Source organism: Anolis sagrei, chromosome Y, assembly GCF_037176765.1.
Source record: "Anolis sagrei isolate rAnoSag1 chromosome Y, rAnoSag1.mat, whole genome shotgun sequence".
NCBI lineage: Eukaryota > Metazoa > Chordata > Lepidosauria > Squamata > Dactyloidae > Anolis > Anolis sagrei.
The window spans coordinates 74,987,372-75,006,586 of NC_090035.1; the positions used below are offsets into that span (position 1 = coordinate 74,987,372).

The 19,215-nt window shown below is 43.6% G+C and overlaps 1 protein-coding gene across 15 annotated transcripts in view; it reads left to right on the forward strand.

Annotated features, from left to right (window-relative positions):
• LOC132780560 (ryanodine receptor 1) overlaps window positions 1-19,215 on the forward strand; it is a 259,347-nt gene that overhangs the window by 71,106 nt on the left and 169,026 nt on the right. For all 15 annotated transcript variants that reach the window (XM_067461902.1, XM_067461908.1, XM_067461905.1 and 12 more), the window contains 6 exons: window positions 1,090-1,164; window positions 4,208-4,286; window positions 6,147-6,259; window positions 8,587-8,680; window positions 9,911-10,007; window positions 18,273-18,347. In XM_067461902.1, coding sequence (XP_067318003.1) covers window positions 1,090-1,164; window positions 4,208-4,286; window positions 6,147-6,259; window positions 8,587-8,680; window positions 9,911-10,007; window positions 18,273-18,347 — 533 coding nt within the window. The remainder of the gene's footprint in view (window positions 1-1,089; window positions 1,165-4,207; window positions 4,287-6,146; window positions 6,260-8,586; window positions 8,681-9,910; window positions 10,008-18,272; window positions 18,348-19,215) is intronic.

The window sequence follows — 19,215 nt, forward strand, 5'->3', positions numbered from 1 at the left end:
TTGCAAAATTCTCAAGTACGACTGCCCGACTACAATTGCCAGGAAGCCTGTTTAGATCAATTTTTATGGGTTTATTTGCTTGTCCTTTTGGAGGCCACTGAACAAATCCTACAAATGCGATTTTGCCATGTTCTTCCACATTCTCTTGCAGTAAATTTCTCAAAGGAAATTCTTCAGTCGGTTTATATAATGCCTTACGGTCATTGTGAGGAGCTGAGTGACGATTGAGCAAGTCAGAACATACCAGGGTGTAAATAATTTTACTATTTGCTGTGTACAGTAAAATACTGTTGAAATAACTGAACTGTACCTGTGCCGTCACACCCAGACACTATAAAGTTAAAACTAAGATGTGCTTCTCTCTTTATCCGAGTGAATCGCGGGTGTCTTTCTTAGAAGCTCAAGATTCCCAGCAACTGAGGCCAGTCCAGATTTGAACATCAAATAGAACATTTATTTCTCTAGGTCCTTGACAGACTTGGCACAGCTTGATGAAGTTACAAACACAAACAGTCAATTTAGGAAACCATATAGATGTTCCTTCTTTCCCTTTTCCTTCAGTTGTCGAGTTAACTTTCCCTTTCCCCCAACGGTAGAAAAATCCTGGGATCTTTTACCCTAACCCCGAGCTGCTATCTTGACATGAGAGAAGCCTCCCACAAGGATGGTAAAACATCAAAACATCCGGGCGTCCTCTGGGCAACGTCCTTGCAGTCGGCCAATTCTCTCATACCAGAAGCGACTTGCAGTTTCTCAAGTTGCGCCTGAAACAACAACAAAAAAACCACAAACAAACAAACAAACTCTACCTTGTGGGATTATTTGAAAACTCGACTATGAGGTAGATCTGTTAATATATCTTATGGCCATCGTTTTGTTGTTCCCTAGATAAATTGTTAGGACTCCGATGCGTCTTGCACCAGTCCATGTTTCACAGCTTTTGTTTTGCCGAGAACCTTCCAGTTGTCTTAAAGGAAGATATCGTGTGATGAGGAATGAGATTGAGGGAACTCCAGAATAGGTATTCCATAGTTCGGACTCCTAAATTCAGAGATTGATTTGGTTAATGTTTTGCCTTCTTGTTCTCAGTCTTCTCAAGGTGGTGGACACCGGACTCTGCTATATGGACATGCTATTCTTCTCCGGCATTCCCACAGCGGCATGGTAAGGAGAAGAGAGTTCAGAAAAGATGTGTATTTTGATGGAAAGAAGGGTGAAATCCCCGAAATGAGGTGGATTTGATACAATAATGGGTGACTCTAAGGCAGGCATGGGCTAACTTGGTCCCTCCAGGTGTTTTGGACTTCAACTCCACCATTCCTAACAGCCTCAGACCCCTTCCTTTTCCTTTCTCCCATTGAGGGCTACCTCACACTGAGGGTTCTGTCAGACGGAGGCCTTTCTCCCACTGAGGCCTTCTTGCTTAAGCAGCTGAGGAGGAAAAGGAAGGGGTCTGAGGCTGTTAGGAATGGTGAGAGTTGAAATCCAAAACACCTGAAGGGACCAAGTTTGCTCATGCCTGCTCTAGAGGTAGGGTGAGTATTTTACTACAGCCTCAGCAGAGCCATTTCGTGTTGCCGTCCTCAACCCTGAGCTAAGCAGATTTATTTTCAAGCGTACGTCATATGTTCTTTTCCTGGGATGCAGAAATTGCAAGGAATCCCGAAAGGGGTTATGAGCAGTGGGCACATTTCTCAGCCAAGGAGGTGTCAAACATTGAAAGGTCTGCGAGTTCTGGAGGCTGAATCTCACTTCTAAGTCAAGCAACTGAGGTCATCTAGGGTGGGGCGATGTCCTTTCCTTCTACGCCAACATTCCTAGGAGGACTATGAGAGTGTGAGTCAAATAAGAGCAATAGATCGCTCTTTAACCAGAGTTTGTGTTCACATGGGCTTCTGACAGCTGATTTACTACTGAACTGATTGCTTGATGTGATTCGGTTATGTCTGCTTTTAATTTGATCAGTGTGACTGCAGGATTAAATTGCAGATGGTAGCTATCACAATAAGAACGTTAAAATTGTTGGGCGAGTGAGCTTATTAACAGAAGACCCTCCTCATAAATGTACAGCAGAGTAACTTGTTAGCAGCAGCGTGACCCAGCACCAGAAGCCAAAAGTGATCAAGAGAACAAAGAAACACAGACCAAAAAATATATATTAAAATAATATGGTTGCACTATTTACAAAAACAAGGTTTACATAATACAAATAAAGTTCAACGTTCACACTGATGCTTCACACTGAGGCCTTCTCAGACTAACACTGAGGCCAACCTCACATTATTATTATATTTAATTATTTAAAAAAAACAAGGTTTACATAACACAACCTTCACACTGGAGCTTCATACATGAGGCCTTCTTATACTGAGGCCTTCTCAGACTGAGGCCTACTAACACTGAGGCCTACCTCACATTATTATAATATTTAATTATTATATTATTTGATACGAAGTAATAATACCTCACATTGTGGCCTGTCTCCCACTGAGGCCTCTCTCAGACTGAGGTGAACTAACACTGAGGCTGCTCTCACACTGAGGGGTTCTCATACTGAGGTCTACTAACACTGAGGCCTACCTCGCATTGAGGCCTTTCTCCCACTGAGGCCTCTCTCAGACTGAGGTGAACTAACACTGAGGCCTTCTTACACTGAGAGGTTCTCATACTCAGGCTTACTAACACTGAGGCCTTTCTCCCACAGAGACCTCTCACAGACTGACAGCTACTAAGCTACAGGCACATCTACGTATATTGAACTACAGCTTTTGCTGAGTCATTGTATCAATTTAACCCTTTCAGTGCTTGACTCACATTTTTGTAATAAAATTACCTAGTTAATTGAAATTTAACTAGGTAAATTTGAAAGCCCCCCCCCCCCCCCCCGGCCCAAATCCTACTTTTCAAATCTTCTCTTAGGGGTAGGAAGGTAACCACAATAATTTTAACTCGCAATTGGTGGTCATCCCTGTTGGGTGAGTGGGCTTATTAACAAAAGACCCTTCTCATACACATACAGGAGAGTAACATATTAGAAGCATGACCCAGCATGAGTAGCCAAAAGAACAAAAACACAGGGCAATATTACCTCTTCCATATGAGGCTTTTGTTTATATCAAAATAATATGGTTGCCCCCTTTACAAAAACAAGGTTTACATTACGCAGATAAAGTGTGGACACTTCACTGACACTTCACACTTAAGGACTTCTTATACTGAGGCCTTCTCAGACTGAGGCCTACTAACACTGAGGCCTACCTCACATTATTATTATATTTAATTATTTAATTGTTATATTATTTGATACGAAATAATAATACCTCACATTGAGGCCTTTCTCCCACGAGGCCTCTCTCAGACTGAGGTGAACTAACACTGAGGCCTTCTCACACTGAGGCCGCTCTCACACTGAGGGGTTCTCATACTGAGCCCTACTAACATTGAGGCCTACCTCAGATTGAGGCCTTTCTCCCACTGAGGCCTCTCTCAGACGGAGGTGAACTAACACTGAGGTCTTCTCACACTGAGGCCGCTCTCACACTGAGGGGTTCTCATACTGAGGCCTACTAACACTGAAGCCTACCTCACACTGAGGCCTTTCTCCCTGACTGAGGCCTCTCTCAGGCTGAGGTGAACTAACACTGAGGCCTTCTCACACTGAGGGGTTCTCATACTGAGGCCTACTAAAACTGAGGCCTACCTCACATTGAGGCCTTTCCCCACTGAGGCCTCCCTCAGACTGAAGCAAACTAACACTGAGGTCTTCTCACACCAAGGCCGCTCTCACACTGAGAGGTTCTCATACTGAGGCCTACTAACACTGAGGCCTTTCTCCCACAGAGACCTCTCACAGACTGACAGCTACTAAGCTACAGGCACATCTACGTATATTGAACTACAACTTTTGCTGAGTCAATGTATCCATTTAACCCTTTCAGTGCTTGTAATTAACATTTTCTAGCTAATTTTTAATATTTCAGTCAAAGATTTCCTCACTGCATTGGATCAAGATGGCCTCTCTATCCACCAAATACTTTTTGGATATTTTGGTTAGCCCTGGTTGATACTTGATTATTCTGAGTTTAAGCAAACAACTAATTTTAGGCTGTGATATAAAGAGGAGAATTCTTCAGGTTTGTTTTTCATCTATGTGATGTCAATGAATTCAAAAAGTACTATTTTATCTTCTTTCCATTCCAATTGTTAGTATTTAAGCTGCTTAACCACATCCCGCTCCTTGACGGATAAACTCGCCTTTGACGTGGGCCTGCAGGAAGATGCAACTGGTAGGTGGCTGTGCACGGATGGGATGTCCCTTCTTTGGAGGTCTGATAGCTTATAGCAGGTATGGGCAAACTTTGGCCCTCCAGGTGTTTTGGACTTCAACTCCCACAATTCCTAACAGTCGGTAGGATGCTCGTTTGTGGGATTAACATAACTGAAAAACCACGGGACGAACTGACACCAAAATTGGACAGCATACATCTAACAATCCAATGTATGTCCTTCACTCATAAAATTGAGTTTGTTATTTGGGAGTTGTAGTTGCTGGGATTTATAGTTCATCTACAATCAAAGAGCATTCTGAACTCCGCCAATGATGGAATTGAACCAAACGTGGCAGATAGGACTCCCATGACCAACAGAACACACTGGAAGGGTTTGGTGGGCACTGACCTTGAGTTTGGGAGTTGTAGTTCACCTACATCCAGAGAGCACTGTGGACTCAAACAATGATGGATCTGGACCAAACGTGGCAGAAATATTCCATATGCCCAAATATGAACACAGAAGGAGTTTGGGGAAAATTGACCTTGACATTTGGGAGTTGTAGTTACTGGGATTTATAGTTCACCTATAATCAAAGAACATTCTGAACCTCACGAACGACAGAATTGGGGCAAACTTCCCTCACAGAACCCCCATGACCAACAGAAAATACTAAAGGCCATCCAGTCCAACTCTCTTCACCAGGGCAAGAAAATGTAATCAAAGCCCTCCTGACAAAGAGCCATCCAGCCATAGATATAGATAGATATATATGATTCACACACACACAGATATAGTATCATAGATTTGAAAGGGACCCCTAAAGAAGGACAATTATATGTTGCTTATTCCAGAGTAGGCAAACCAGACACCCTCCACATCAACACATCAATGTTTTAAGGCATTGAATTGTTGCCTCTATGTAAAGCCGTCTTGAGTCTCCTCCGGGATGAGCAAGGCAGGGTAGAAATGCCGTAAATAAATGAATAAATAAATAAATAAACAATGCATTAATTTTACAGAGGAATATGTGGGTAAGCGAACTGCATCCTTTCATTTGGAATTTAGATAGAACACACACTTCTTAAGAGCTGTTGTCCCTTTTGTTGCACTCCAGATCAGGAAAAAGCCCTCTGACTTTGAAACACACCACACGAAGAGTGAAGAAACAGATATAAAAGCAATCCAAGACAGCAATTATCCAGATAGGAATCAACAGGATGCAAAAACAATCCATAAGGCTAAAAAAACTCCACAAGAACAAGACCCCTTGAACAGGATTTCCATGGCACATGAACTTGATTTCCAAACGATGCCTGATCTAATAGGTTTCCACTTGAGGCAAACCTTATATCCCAAAACTCAGAAATTGGTTTCTCTTTCCCCCACATTTACTCCCTTATCAGGCAAAGTCTTTCAGAGTGACGTAAACACTGAGTTTGCTGTCGATCCTGGCTAATCTCCAGCCGCCTATTCTTCAGCCCCCTATCTGGCTGCTCATTAAAATTCCCAGGTGTCAGATTGTTTTCCAAACCCAAATCTTGAGAGCTCACAGAGAGAGGGAGTGAACCATCATTGCTAGGCCCAGCAGGGATATTCCCATGAGAAACTGCCCTTTGCACTGGGGCCTCTCTGTCATTGTCTGCATGAAAATCATTGACCAAACCATCTCCATCTTGTACCTCAGCCTCGACACCATCATTTCTCTCATCATTTCCCTCCTCATTTCCCACATCAGGATCCTGAAACACAAACACAGGCTGATTCACAATACCTTTTTGTTATTTCAAAAAACCTGCCAAAACTGCCTACCATGCTCTTCTCTCTCTCTTTCTTATACATACTTATCCATAAATCATCTCTCCTGCTACTATCAGGAGAAGCCTGTTGGTGGACCATCCATCCAGCCTCAAAGCAACGATCAGAAGGGGAGAAGGTGCGCGTCGGTGATGACCTCATCCTTGTGAGCGTCTCTTCTGAGCGGTACCTGGTGAGTGTATTCTTGGGTCGGGTGGAGTGGTCAATTCATGCAGGAGAACTTCATTTTAATAATGTGCGTGTGTGTATGTTCCATATAGACTCTCACTCAGAGATGCTCTGATCAGGAGGTTTAATGGCTTAGGGCAGTGTTTCTCAACCTTCCTAATGCTGCGACCCCTTAATACAGTTCCTCATGTTGTGGTGACCTCCAACCATAAAATGATTTTGTTGCTACTTCATAACTGGCTAGAGCAGACTAAACCGCTGTGCTGTAGAAAAATCCTGCCGAACATAAGATTGGTAGTTCAAGCCCGGATCGAGGTGAGCACCCACCGTTAACCCTATCTCACCTGCCTACCTAGCAGGTCGAAAGCAGAAATGCAAGTAGATAAATAGGTACCACTTTTTGTGGGAGTTGCTACTTCATAACTGGCTATAGCAAGCAAAACCGCTGTGCTGTAGAAAAATCCTGCTGAACATAAGGTTGGTAGTTCAAGCCTGGATCGAGGTGAACACCCACTGTTAACCCTATCTCACCTGCCTACCTAGCAGGTCGAAAGCAGAAATGCAAGTAGATAAATAGGTACCACTTTTTGTGGGAGTTGCTACTTCATAACTGGCTATAGCAAGCAAAACCGCTGTGCTGTAGAAAAATCCTGCCGAACATAAGGTTGGTAGTTCAAGCCTGGGTCGAGGTGAGCACCCACCGTTAACCCCATCTCACCTGCCCACCTAGCAAGTCGAAAGCAGAAATGCAAGTAGATAAATAGGTACCACTTTTTGTGGGAATTGCTACTTCATAAGTAAATGAAGATAAATAGATAAATAGGTACCACTTTTTGTGGGAGTTGCTACTTCATAACTGGCTATAGCAAGCAAAACTGCTGTGCTGTAGAAAAATCCTGCCGATCGTAAGGTTGGTAGTTCAAGCCTGGGTCAAGGTGAGCACTCACCGTTAACCCCATCTCACGTTTCCACCTAGCAGGTCGAAAGCAGAAATGCAAGTAGATAAGTAGGTACCACTTTTAGCGGGGAGGTAATAAAGATGCCCTTAAGAACATCGATCGGAGGAAAGCTCCTCGGTACAAGATGGGAAACTCTGCCTTTACCTGTTTGTGTTGTCTGTCCTTGTTAATTGTATAATTGGCATTGAATATTTGCCGTATGTTCTGTAAGCTGCTCAGTCCCCTTCGGGGTGAGAAGGGTGGGGTATAAATACTGTAAATAAATAAGTAAATAAATAAAATCAGTGGCAACTTGGAAATTGAGTTGTTGTAGCTTTTTTGGACCATGTTCTAGAGCAGCGGTTCTCAACCTGGGGGTCGCGACCCCTGGGGGGGTTGTTAGGCCATTTTTGAGGGGTCGCAAAACTGCCTTGGCTGCCCCGCCCCCTCCAAGGAATGGGTGGAGGGAGTTCTCTGTGCCAAGTTTGAGTCCATTCCATGGTTGCATGAGTTCAGAATGCTTTTGGATTGGAGGGAACTATATATCCCAGCAACTCCCAAATGTCAGGAAAATAACCCCAAAACTCTCCAGTAATTTCTGTTGGTTATGGGAGTTCTGTATGCCAAGCTCCTTCAATTCCATTTTTGTTGTAGTTCAGAATGCTCTCTGATGGCAGAGGAACTATAAATCCCAGCAACTGCAACTCCCAAATGTCAAGATCCATTTTCCCCAAACTCCACCATTGTTCAAATTTGGGCATATTGAGTATTCATGCCAAGTTTGGTCCAGATCCATAGTCATTTGTTCACAGTGCTTTCAGGATGTAGGTGTACTACATCTCCCATAAATCACTGTCAATTCCTCCCAAACTCCTCCAGTTGGTCATGGGAGTTCTATGTGCCAAGTTTGGTCCAGGTCTGTAATTTGTGGAGGATCTCTGTGGTCTGTGGAAGTCACAGCTGAATTGGTTGAAGGTACTGTAAATCCCATCATCCGTTGTCCATACTCCCCCAAATGTATTGTTTTTGCGATTAATCACTATGCTTTAATTATGTTCAATTTGTAACTATAAAAACACATCCTTCATATTAGATATTTGCATTAGAATTCATAAGAGTATCAAAATTATTTATGAAGTAGCAACAAAAATATGGCTGGGGGTCACCACAACATGAGGAACTTTATTTAGGGGTCACGGCATTAGAAAAGTTGAGAACCACTGTTGTCATCAGGCAATCTCTCCTGATGTTTCACCTGCATCTATGGCAGGCATCCTCAGAGGTTGTGAGGTTTTGGAACTTGAAAGTTTCCCATTCATTCTCTCCCTTCCTCACTTTTGGCACCCTGCTCCCATATGTTTTCTTTCTCAGTGGTTTCTTTCTTCATTTCCAGCACCTGTCCACAGCCAGTGGAGAGCTTCAAGCCGACGCATCCTTCATGCAAACTCTTTGGAACATGAACCCCATCTGCTCCTGCTGTGAAGAAGGTGTGTCTGTCATGAGGGGTGGGCAACTGTGGCAAGTCTGGTGACCACTTTTATGAATCAGAACTGAGGCTTGGGTTTTTCTTCTCTTGTCCCAAACACCCTCCAAGAGAATCATAGAATCAAAGAGATGGAAGAGACCTCATGGGCCATCCAGTCCAACCCCCTGCCAAGAAGCAGGAATATTGCATTCAAATCACCCCTGACAGATGGCCATCCAGCCTCTGTTTAAAAGCTTCCAAAGAAGGAGCCTCCACCACACTCTGGGGCAGAGAGTTCCACTGCTGAACGGCTCTCAGGTGGTGCGGAGGGAGTATCTTCACCACTTTTTTGTCTTCTCACCACCACAATTAATTTCTAGTTACTTTGTGTAGCTGAAAAAAAAGTCTCAGGAAGCCCATAAAACATGATGTAAATGCTCCTTGTGTCTCCTAGAAGGAGTTCAGGAGTATTTGTGGGCAAAATAAGATTATTTTAGTTTATAGGGGAGAATGTGGTGGCAAGCCATACAGAGTTAATGCAGACTTACTTAAGTGATCCCTCATTCTCTGGGTATAATTGCCTTCCAAGTGTATGATCTTGGCGGTGGATACATAGGTGGCTATGAGAGCCATATTCTTGATCCGCATATTCTTCCATAGTGAGGACATCAGTTTCCAGACGGAAGGCGGTCCCGGTCAGGGTTGGCTTGATGCACCTTCCTCTTGGCACATTTCTCTCTTTCTCTCTCCATTCGTGCCTCTTCAAATCCCACAGCACTGCTAGTCACAGCTGACCTCTAGTTAGAGTGCCCAAGGGCCAGGGCTTCCCAGTTCTCTGTGTCTATGCCACTTTTTCAGCCCATCGTCCAATCTCTTTTCCTGTCCATCAATATTGCATTTTCCGTACTTGTGTTTGGAGTAGAGCAACTGCTTTAGGAGATGGCGATTGGGCATTCAGACGACATGGCCAGTCCAGCGAAGGTGATGCCATAGGAGCATCGCTTAAGTGCTGGTGGTCTTTGCTTCTTCCAGCACACTGACATTTGTCCACCTATCGTCCCAAGAGATTTGCAGGATTTTTCGGAGGCTGATGGAATTGTTCAAGGTGTTGAGTAGCCTCCCATAGTTGCCCATCCCTACCTTACTGCGATATTACATGTAAAATTATTAAAGCAACCTTTGTACACTTGGTTACTGGATTTCCTTCCTGTGGCCACTTGTTCACTTCTCCTTCTCTTTCCTATGTGTACAGGGTATGTAACGGGAGGCCACGTTATGCGTCTCTTCCATGGCCACATGGATGAGTGCCTTACTATCGCTACGACAGATCCAAATGAAGAGCAGCGCAGGTAAGCACGACATATGGGGCTGTGTCGTACCTTCCAACATTTCACAGGTGAAAACAGGGACACATATGGTCAAGCAACATCAGAATGTGGTCGAGATGGCAAAAGTTATTAATGAGGAAGCACACACACAAACTAGGAGTTTGCTCTGGCTTGAATCTACAGGGAAAAATGGGATTTTATTCCTACATCTCCCCCTCCCCTGCTGAGTTAATTGTACATATATTTTGAACTCTGTTTGCAGCAACAGATGTACCATATATACTCGAGTATAGGCCGACCTGAATATAAGTTAAGGTGCCTATTTTACCACAAAAAACTAGGAAAACGTATTATTGTTGTTGTTGTTACATTTATTATTTTACTCTGTTATTATTATTTTACTCTATTTATTATTGTTGTTATTACATTTATTATTTTACTCTATTTTTATTATTTTACTCAATTTATTGTTATTATTACATTTGTAATTTTACTTTATTTTTATTATATTTGTTATTTTACTCTATTATTGTTATTATTACATTTATTATTTTACTCTATTATTACTGTTATTACCTTTCCATTATTTTACTCTATTTATTATTATTACATTTAATATTTACTCTATTATTACTGTTATTACATTTCCATTATTTTACTCTATTTATTATTATTACATTTATTATTTACTCTATTATTACTGTTATTACATTTCCATTATTTTACTCTATTATTATTATTATTATTATTTTATGCTATTTATTATTACTCCATTTATTATTTTACTCTATTAATAAATAAGCCGAGGATGGGAAATACAACACTACTGGTAAATTTCAAAATAAAGATAGATATCAATAAAATTACATTAATTGAGGCATCAGTGGGTTAAATGTTTTTGAATATTTACATGAAACTGTAATTTAAGATAAGACTGAACAGCTCTGATTAAACCATTATTCTAAACTTCTTCAATGTAAATCTGCTCGTGTATCCTTCCAATAATAATAGAGTAAAACAATAAATGTAATAAAATAATAATAACAGAGTAAAATAATGGAAATGTAATAATAACAGTAATAATAGAGTAAATAATAAATGTAATAATAATAATAATAATAATAATAATAATAGAGTAAAATAATGTATGTAATTGTTGTACCTCAGAATAGATTCACCTTGCTTACTCAGACAAAACCAGCCAATCTTGAGAAGTAAAAGAGTTTATTGAAAACAATCAAAGTAAAAGCAGTAAAAGATTCAGTGGTTACAAAATAATAAGTCCAATATGTTCCTTGGAAGCTTAAGCAGAAGACATGAAGCAAAACCAGAAGCCCCAAACCAGGAAGCAGCTTAAGGTTACACGAAGCAGGCTGTTGCTAAATCCTTAGCCCCGAACTGGGCTACTGCAAGCCATATTGCAACGTTGAACTAACACAGGATCTCTGTCCAGGCAGATTACTTACACGTTTCACAGCAAAACAGCAAACATCAAACAAGCCTTAACGAGCAGTTTTCCCACAGATGAGGTCAACCCTTCTCTGCCAGCCGTGCACTCCTTCTCACCACCTGGCCTGCGCGGCCTTGCCGGCCTTGCATCCCACCGACTGTCTGACCTTGCTTCCCAGCAACTGCCTTATCACTCACATTCCGATCTTGTGAAGACATTGAAGACACAGACCTGTCTCTAAATTCATGGGAAGAAAGCTGAGAGCCCACATCTGCACTATTCTCAATCCCATCTGCACTCCCATTCCCATCACGTTGGTGCTGAACCACAACACTATCCCCCCCCCTAGGGCCCCCCCGAGGGCCCCCCACCGGCCCGGGCTTGGCCGGGTAGGCCCGGTGAAAACGGGACACTAGGAGAGGAGCATGAACATCCCGAGCATCCACCCAACAGCGCTCCTCAGGCCCATAGCCCACCCAGTCCACCAAGTACTGTAACTTGCGGTGATGACGACGAGAGTCTAAAATGTCCGCTACTTCGAACTCCTCCTCGCCATCGCGTAGAATCGGGGGGGGCGGAGGAGCCCCGCCAGCATCCGGCCGGACTTCCGTGGCGGGTCGCAGCAAAGATCGATGGAAAACTGGATGAATCCGCATGCCGTGCGGAAGTTTTAGTTTAAAGGTCACAGGATTTAACTGTTCCACCACTGGGTATGGTCCCACAAACCGTGCGTCCAGCTTCCGAGAGGGGCGTTGGATAGGCAGATGTTTAGTGGACAGCCAAACACGATCTCCCACTTGAATCGGTGGACCTGATTGACGATGGGTATCTGCCATCCGTTTGTAATCCTCTTTTGCCTGTTCAAGCTGAGTCTTTAAGATCTCTTGAATCGCTGAGAGCTCCTGCAGCCAAGTGGTAGCAGCAGGGACCTCCCCAGGCCCAATCACGGAGGGAAAGAACCGGGGGTGGTATCCATAGTTAGCAAAGAACGGGGCCTCTTTAGTCGACCCGTGAGTAGCATTGTTGTAGGCAAACTCGGCTACAGCAAGAAGCGAGGCCCAATTGTCCTGTTGATAATTGACAAAACATCTCAAGTATTGTTCAAGGGTGGCGTTGGTCTTCTCGGTCTGGCCATCAGACTGTGGATGATGCGCCGACGACATCCGACTCGCGATGTCTAACTGTCGTTGTATCTCCTTCCAGAAGTGCGAAGTAAATTGAGCCCCACGGTCGGTCACCAAGCTCTTTGGAAGTCCATGAAGACGGAAAATGTGGCTTAGGAATAAATCGGCAGTTTCTTTGGCAGTAGGCACTCCCCCACAGGGAATGAAGTGTCCCATCTTGGTAAACAGATCCACCACCACCAGAATGGTAGTGAAACCTTGGGATTCCGGTAAATCCGTGATGAAATCGGCCGACACAATTTCCCAGGGCCGACTCGGAGTAGGCAGAGGTTGTAGCAAACCAGCCGGTTTGCCAGTAGGATTCTTGGCGCGGTGACAAACAGGACAGCCGTTGACATATTTCTCGACCTCTCGCCGGATCTTGGGCCACCAAAAGTCCCTCAGTATTAGCTGCAGTGTTTTAAAAATCCCAAAATGTCCCGCCGGCTTGGTATCATGGCATAGTTTTAAGATTTCCTCCCGCTCGGGGCCAAGCGGCACATAGACCTGTGAACGATGACACAGCATCCCATCTATTTCTTGAAATGGGAACTTTAATCCGGCCTCCAGTTGTTCTTGCACCCACAAGTCCTCTTGCTGCCGTGCCCGGATTCTTTCAGCCAAAGTCGAAGGGGGCCTCGTTGTGTTGGTAAATGCAAAGTTTTCTGGCCGCAAAATACAGGACTCTGAGGAGTCTTCTTGGCCCCGAGTATATTCCGGCTTGCGCGACAAAGCATCTGCTTGTTTGTTTTGGGCCGCCGGCACGTAGCAAATTCGGAAGTTGAATCTCTCAAAAAACAATGCCCAACGCTGCTGTCGTTGGTTTAACTTCCGGGACGTACGGAGATATTCCAGATTGCGGTGATCCGTATGAACTTCCACTGGTTGGGGAGCACCCTCTAGCCAATGTCTCCAAGTCTCAAACGCGGACTTGATGGCTAGGAGCTCTTTTTCCCAAATGGTGTAGTTTCTTTCTGGAGCAGTCAACTGTCGAGAAAAATATGCACAGGGCTGGAGATGATCCCCCGCAGGTTGTAGCAACACTGCCCCGACCGCCACATCCGACGCGTCGGCCTGCACCACAAACAGCTTAGTAGGATCCGGATGTTGCAGGATAGGCTGGGAAGTGAAAAGTTCTTTGAGCCGCTGAAACCCTCTTTCAGCCGCCTCAGTCCATAGGAACGGCCGTTTACCTCTCAGGCATTGAGTAATAGGGTCCGCCCAGCGAGCAAAGTCGGGGATGAATTTGCGGTAATAATTGGCGAACCCCATGAATCTTTGGATGTCCTTTTTGCTCCCAGGGGATTTCCATTCCAACACGGCGGAGACTTTAGTGGGGTCCATGGAGATTCCCTCCGCCGAGATGCGGTGTCCCAGGAAGTCTACTTCCTCTAGGTCGAAAGCGCACTTCTCCAGCTTCGCGTACAGTCCATGATCCCTCAGGCGCTGAAGCACCGCACGCACCTGTTGAGTGTGGTCACGGGGATTCGTCGAGTAAATCAGGAAGTCGTCCAGGTAAATGACTAGAAAACGGTCTAAAAAATCGCGGAAGACGTCGTTGACGAAGTGCTGGAACGTGGCTGGAGCGTTGCAGAGTCCGAAACCCATAACTCTGTATTCAAAGCTCCCGAAACGGGTCTGGAAGGCTGTCTTCCACTCGTCCCCTTCCCGGATACGCACCAAATTATAAGCCCCCCTTAGGTCCAATTTGGTGAAAATCCGAGCTCCTCGCAACCGGTTGAGCAACTCCGGGATGAGGGGAAGCGGATAGCGGTTCTTGATCGTAATGTTGTTCAATGCTCGATAGTCATTACAAAGTCTCAGCTCCCCTGACTTCTTCTTGACGAACAAAACTGGGGAGCCGGCCGGCGACTGCGAAGGACGAATGAACCCCTTACGTAGGTTGGTATCCAAAAACTCCCGGAGAGCTGCCAGCTCCGGTTCCGAGAGAGAATACAACCGCCCACGCGGAATCGGGGCGCCCGGAATCAAGTCAATAGCGCAGTCGTACGGACGGTGGGGGGGAAGTCTCTCCGCCTCCTTTTCGCTGAAAACGTCCCAGAAATCTTGATATTTGGCGGGCAGCTGGCCCGTAGCCTGTGCGGCAACCTCTGCGAGCCGACACTTCCGCTCCCCGCCGCAATGGTCTTTACAAAAGGCCGAAGTGAATCGTAACTGTTTCTGGGACCACCAAATGGTCGGGTTGTGCTTGGCCAGCCATGGGATTCCCAGCACCACAGCGTGTGGAAGGTCCGTGACCAAAAAGGAGACCTCTTCCATATGGTCCCCGACCTTCATCTGTACGGGCGCCGTATAGCGAGCGACCGGCCCGGCTTTCAGCGAGCGCCCATCAAAGTTTTGTACATCCCGGGGAGGCTGAAGGTCTAAGCATTGTAATCCAAGGTGTTCCACAAACCGACTGTCCATGAAATTGTTAGTGGCCCCACAGTCGACCAAGGCGTGCACCGCTGTGGGAGTCTTTTGAGCCACACAAAACGAAACCAACAGAAAGAACAGCATCCCAGTGGCGGGCTCTGGAAACGGGATGGAGACCGAGTCAGCGAGCCCAGCTAAACTCGGTCGTTGCCTTCCCCCGCCGGCTGTTCGGCCCACTGCTCACCCGAACTCTGGGCCGGGGGCGCCACGGCCTCCGCTGAACCAGAGGCCCCCGCCAGGCGAGGGGTCATCTTCTTCTTTACGGGGCACTCCCGAGAGAAATGTCCACTGCCCCCACAATACCAACACAGGTTCAGCCGTTGTCTCCGCGCCTTTTCCGCCGCATCGATTTTGGGGCGCATGGAACCCAACTGCATGGGCTCCTCTGCGTCAAGCACATGAGCTGGCGGCGGTCCCAAGCGACGTGGTATCCCTGCATCGGCCCCCCTTCGACCAACTGGCCGAGAGCCGGCGAGGATATGGCGTTGGGTAGTCATAGTCCCATCTACCCGGATACACAGGGACATCAACTCCTCCAAATCGGCTGGGACAGCGGAACGGGCCACCTCCAACTGCATCTCCTGGGTGAGCCCCGCCTTGAAAGCACTCATGTAGGCGGCATCATTCCAGGCAAGCTCCCGCTGCAAAACACGAAATTCTGAAATGTATTCGGCCAAATGTCCTTCTTTCTGCTTGAGCGCTCGCAACTTACGATCCGCCATCTCCCGGTGCACTTGGCCTCCCCATACTTTGTGCAGTTCATCCATAAAAGCCTTGGCGGTGTTGCACACAGGGGAAGCAGCCTCACGTAACGCGGTGGCCCAGGAGAGGGCCGGGCCCTCCAACAGACTGTAGGCAAAGCCCACCTTGGCGGCTTCATCTGGAAACTCCGCTGCCCGCACTGTGAGATAGGCATCACACTGCCCCAGGAAGTCCTTGACCCGTTGGCTGTCTCCAGAGAACTTGTTAGGCAACGCCATGGGAGTCCTTAGCGGTTGAACCGGAGGGTTGGCTGCTGCTTGCCCTTGCATCGTTGCTATCTGCTGCTGAAGGGTCACCAGCTGTTGTTGCATCGCTTGAGCTTCAGCGGGATTCATAGTGGCTGGGAGAAGCAAGGACTTTGTTGGTGGTTAGTTCAAACTGTTGTACCTCAGAATAGATTCACCTTGCTTACTCAGACAAAACCAGCCAATCTTGAGAAGTAAAAGAGTTTATTGAAAACAATCAAAGTAAAAGCAGTAAAAGATTCAGTGGTTACAAAATAATAAGTCCAATATGTTCCTTGGAAGCTTAAGCAGAAGACATGAAGCAAAACCAGAAGCCCCAAACCAGGAAGCAGCTTAAGGTTACACGAAGCAGGCTGTTGCTAAATCCTTAGCCCCGAACTGGGCTACTGCAAGCCATATTGCAACGTTGAACTAACACAGGATCTCTGTCCAGGCAGATTACTTACACGTTTCACAGCAAAACAGCAAACATCAAACAAGCCTTAACGAGCAGTTTTCCCACAGATGAGGTCAACCCTTCTCTGCCAGCCGTGCACTCCTTCTCACCACCTGGCCTGCGCGGCCTTGCCGGCCTTGCATCCCACCGACTGTCTGACCTTGCTTCCCAGCAACTGCCTTATCACTCACATTCCGATCTTGTGAAGACATTGAAGACACAGACCTGTCTCTAAATTCATGGGAAGAAAGCTGAGAGCCCACATCTGCACTATTCTCAATCCCATCTGCACTCCCATTCCCATCACGTTGGTGCTGAACCACAACAGTAATAGCGATGAATATAGGAAACGGAATTATGGATGACGAATTGGATCACGATTCTAGTTACGAGACGTTAATGTGTTGTTATTGATGTGTCATTATCCTGTATATTATGTTGTTAATGGTTTTTAAATTCTGTATGTTGTTGGATTGACTTTTTGCTCTTGTGAACCGCGTTAAGTCGCCTACGGGCTGAGAAACTGTGGTATACAAGCAAAGTAAGTAAATAAATAATAAATATAGTAAAATAATAAAAAATAAATAGAGTAAAATAGTAATAATAATAATAATAATAATAATAATAATGTAAAATAATAAATAAAGGAGAGGCCCTGCTCTCAATCCCACCTTCCTCGCAGATGTGTTTGGCGGGGACAAGAGACAGGCCTTCTCAGTGGTGGCCTCTCGGCTATGGAACGCCCTTCCCAGGGATATACGATAGGCTCCCTCTCTTCTAACATTCCACAAAATGGTTAAGATCTGGCTCTTCGAGCAAGCTTTTGCTAATGGAGCATCATTAGATAGAAACAAATATATGGAATGACTGATGATGCAATTGGACAGCGATTTTAGTAAGGAGACACCGAGGATTTTGTTTTGATAGACATTATTGTTTCTTTTATATTACATTTTAAATGTTGAATTGCTTTTAAAATGGTTTTAACTGTATTTTGATAATTGTTATGACATTGAATCGCTGCCGACTGTGAACCGCCTTGAGTTGCCTCAGGCTGAGAAAGGCGGTATATAAATGCGGTAAATAATAATAATAATAATAATTTAATAATAATAGAGTAAAATAATAAATGTAATAACAACAACATAATAAATATAGTAAAATAATAAAAATAGATAGAGTAAAATAATAAAGATAATAATGATAAAGTAAAATAATAAATGTAATAATAACAATAAATAGAGTAAAATAATAAATATAACAACAACAATAATAAATAGAATAAAATAATAAATGTAAGAACAATAATAATAAATATAGTAAAGTAATAAAAAATAAATAGAGTAAAATAATAAATATAATAATGATAGAGTAAAATAATAAATGTAATAATAACAATAAGTAGAGTAAAATAATATAATAACAACAATAATTAGAGGAAAATAATTTATTATTATTATTATTAATAATAAATAGAGAAAAATAATAAATGTAGTAAAAAATAATTGGGTAAAATAATGTAAATATAATAATAATGTAATAATAATAATAACAATAATAAAGTAAAATAATAAACTTTGACTCAAATATAAGCCAAGGAGGGCTTTTTCAGCCTAAAAACCCCCTGAAAAACCCGGTTCATACTCGAGTATATACGGTAATCTTTAGGGAGCTTTATAGCTGAAATGGGAGATGGGATTGGATAACAGGGAAGAACAGATACAAATGCAGTTGTATGTACTTCCTAAAACTGTCCCCATTGACCTTCCTCTCTTCCCCAATTAACTTTTACAGAGTGGTGAACTATGAAGGTGGAGCTGTTTGTTCCCAAGCTCGGTCGCTCTGGCGTTTGGAGCCCTTAAGAATCACGTGAGTACTGGTTTGAGTCTATTTTAATAATATCATTTGTGACATTTTCAGTTGTATCTGTGTTTTAATTACGTTGTGAGCTATATTGAGTCCAAGTATTTTGGAAAGGATGGCCTTGTCAGAACCCCAGCATGTGCCAAAGCATCATGAGACCTTGTCCAGAGTGTCTTGCTAATGGGATTTCCAGAACTTCACAGAATTAGTATTTGAGGCCATATCTTACAGATGATTTCTGTGAGTTATGGACCAGAACAGCAGCTTTCCTATTTCGTGAAGCTTTCATATCAGACTCTGGTTGACTGCTGTGGGAACAGGTTACTGGATAAGATAGGCTTTTAGTCTGAACCAGTATGGTTCTGGGTTGCTGGGGGTTTTCCGGGCTGTATGGCCATGTTCCAGAAGCATTTTCTCCTGACGTTTCACCCACATCTATGGCAGGCATCTTCAGAGGTTGTGAAGTCTGTTGGAAACTAGGTAAGTGAGGGTTATATATCTGTGAAATGTTGGAAACTATAATAAATAGAGTAAAATAATAAATGTAATAATAAAAACAATAATAGAGTAAAATAACAAATATAATAATAATAATAATAATAATAATAAAGTAAAATTACAAATGTAATAATAACAATAAATAGAGTAAAATAATAAATGTAATAATAACAACAATAATGAGTAAAATAACAAATATAATAATAATAATAATAAAGTAAAATTACAAATGTAATAATAACAATAAATAGAGTAAAATAATAAATGTAATAATAACAACAATAATGAGTAAAATAACAAATATAATAATAATAATAATAAAGTAAAATTACAAATGTAGTAATAACAATAAATAGAGTAAAATAATAAATGTAAT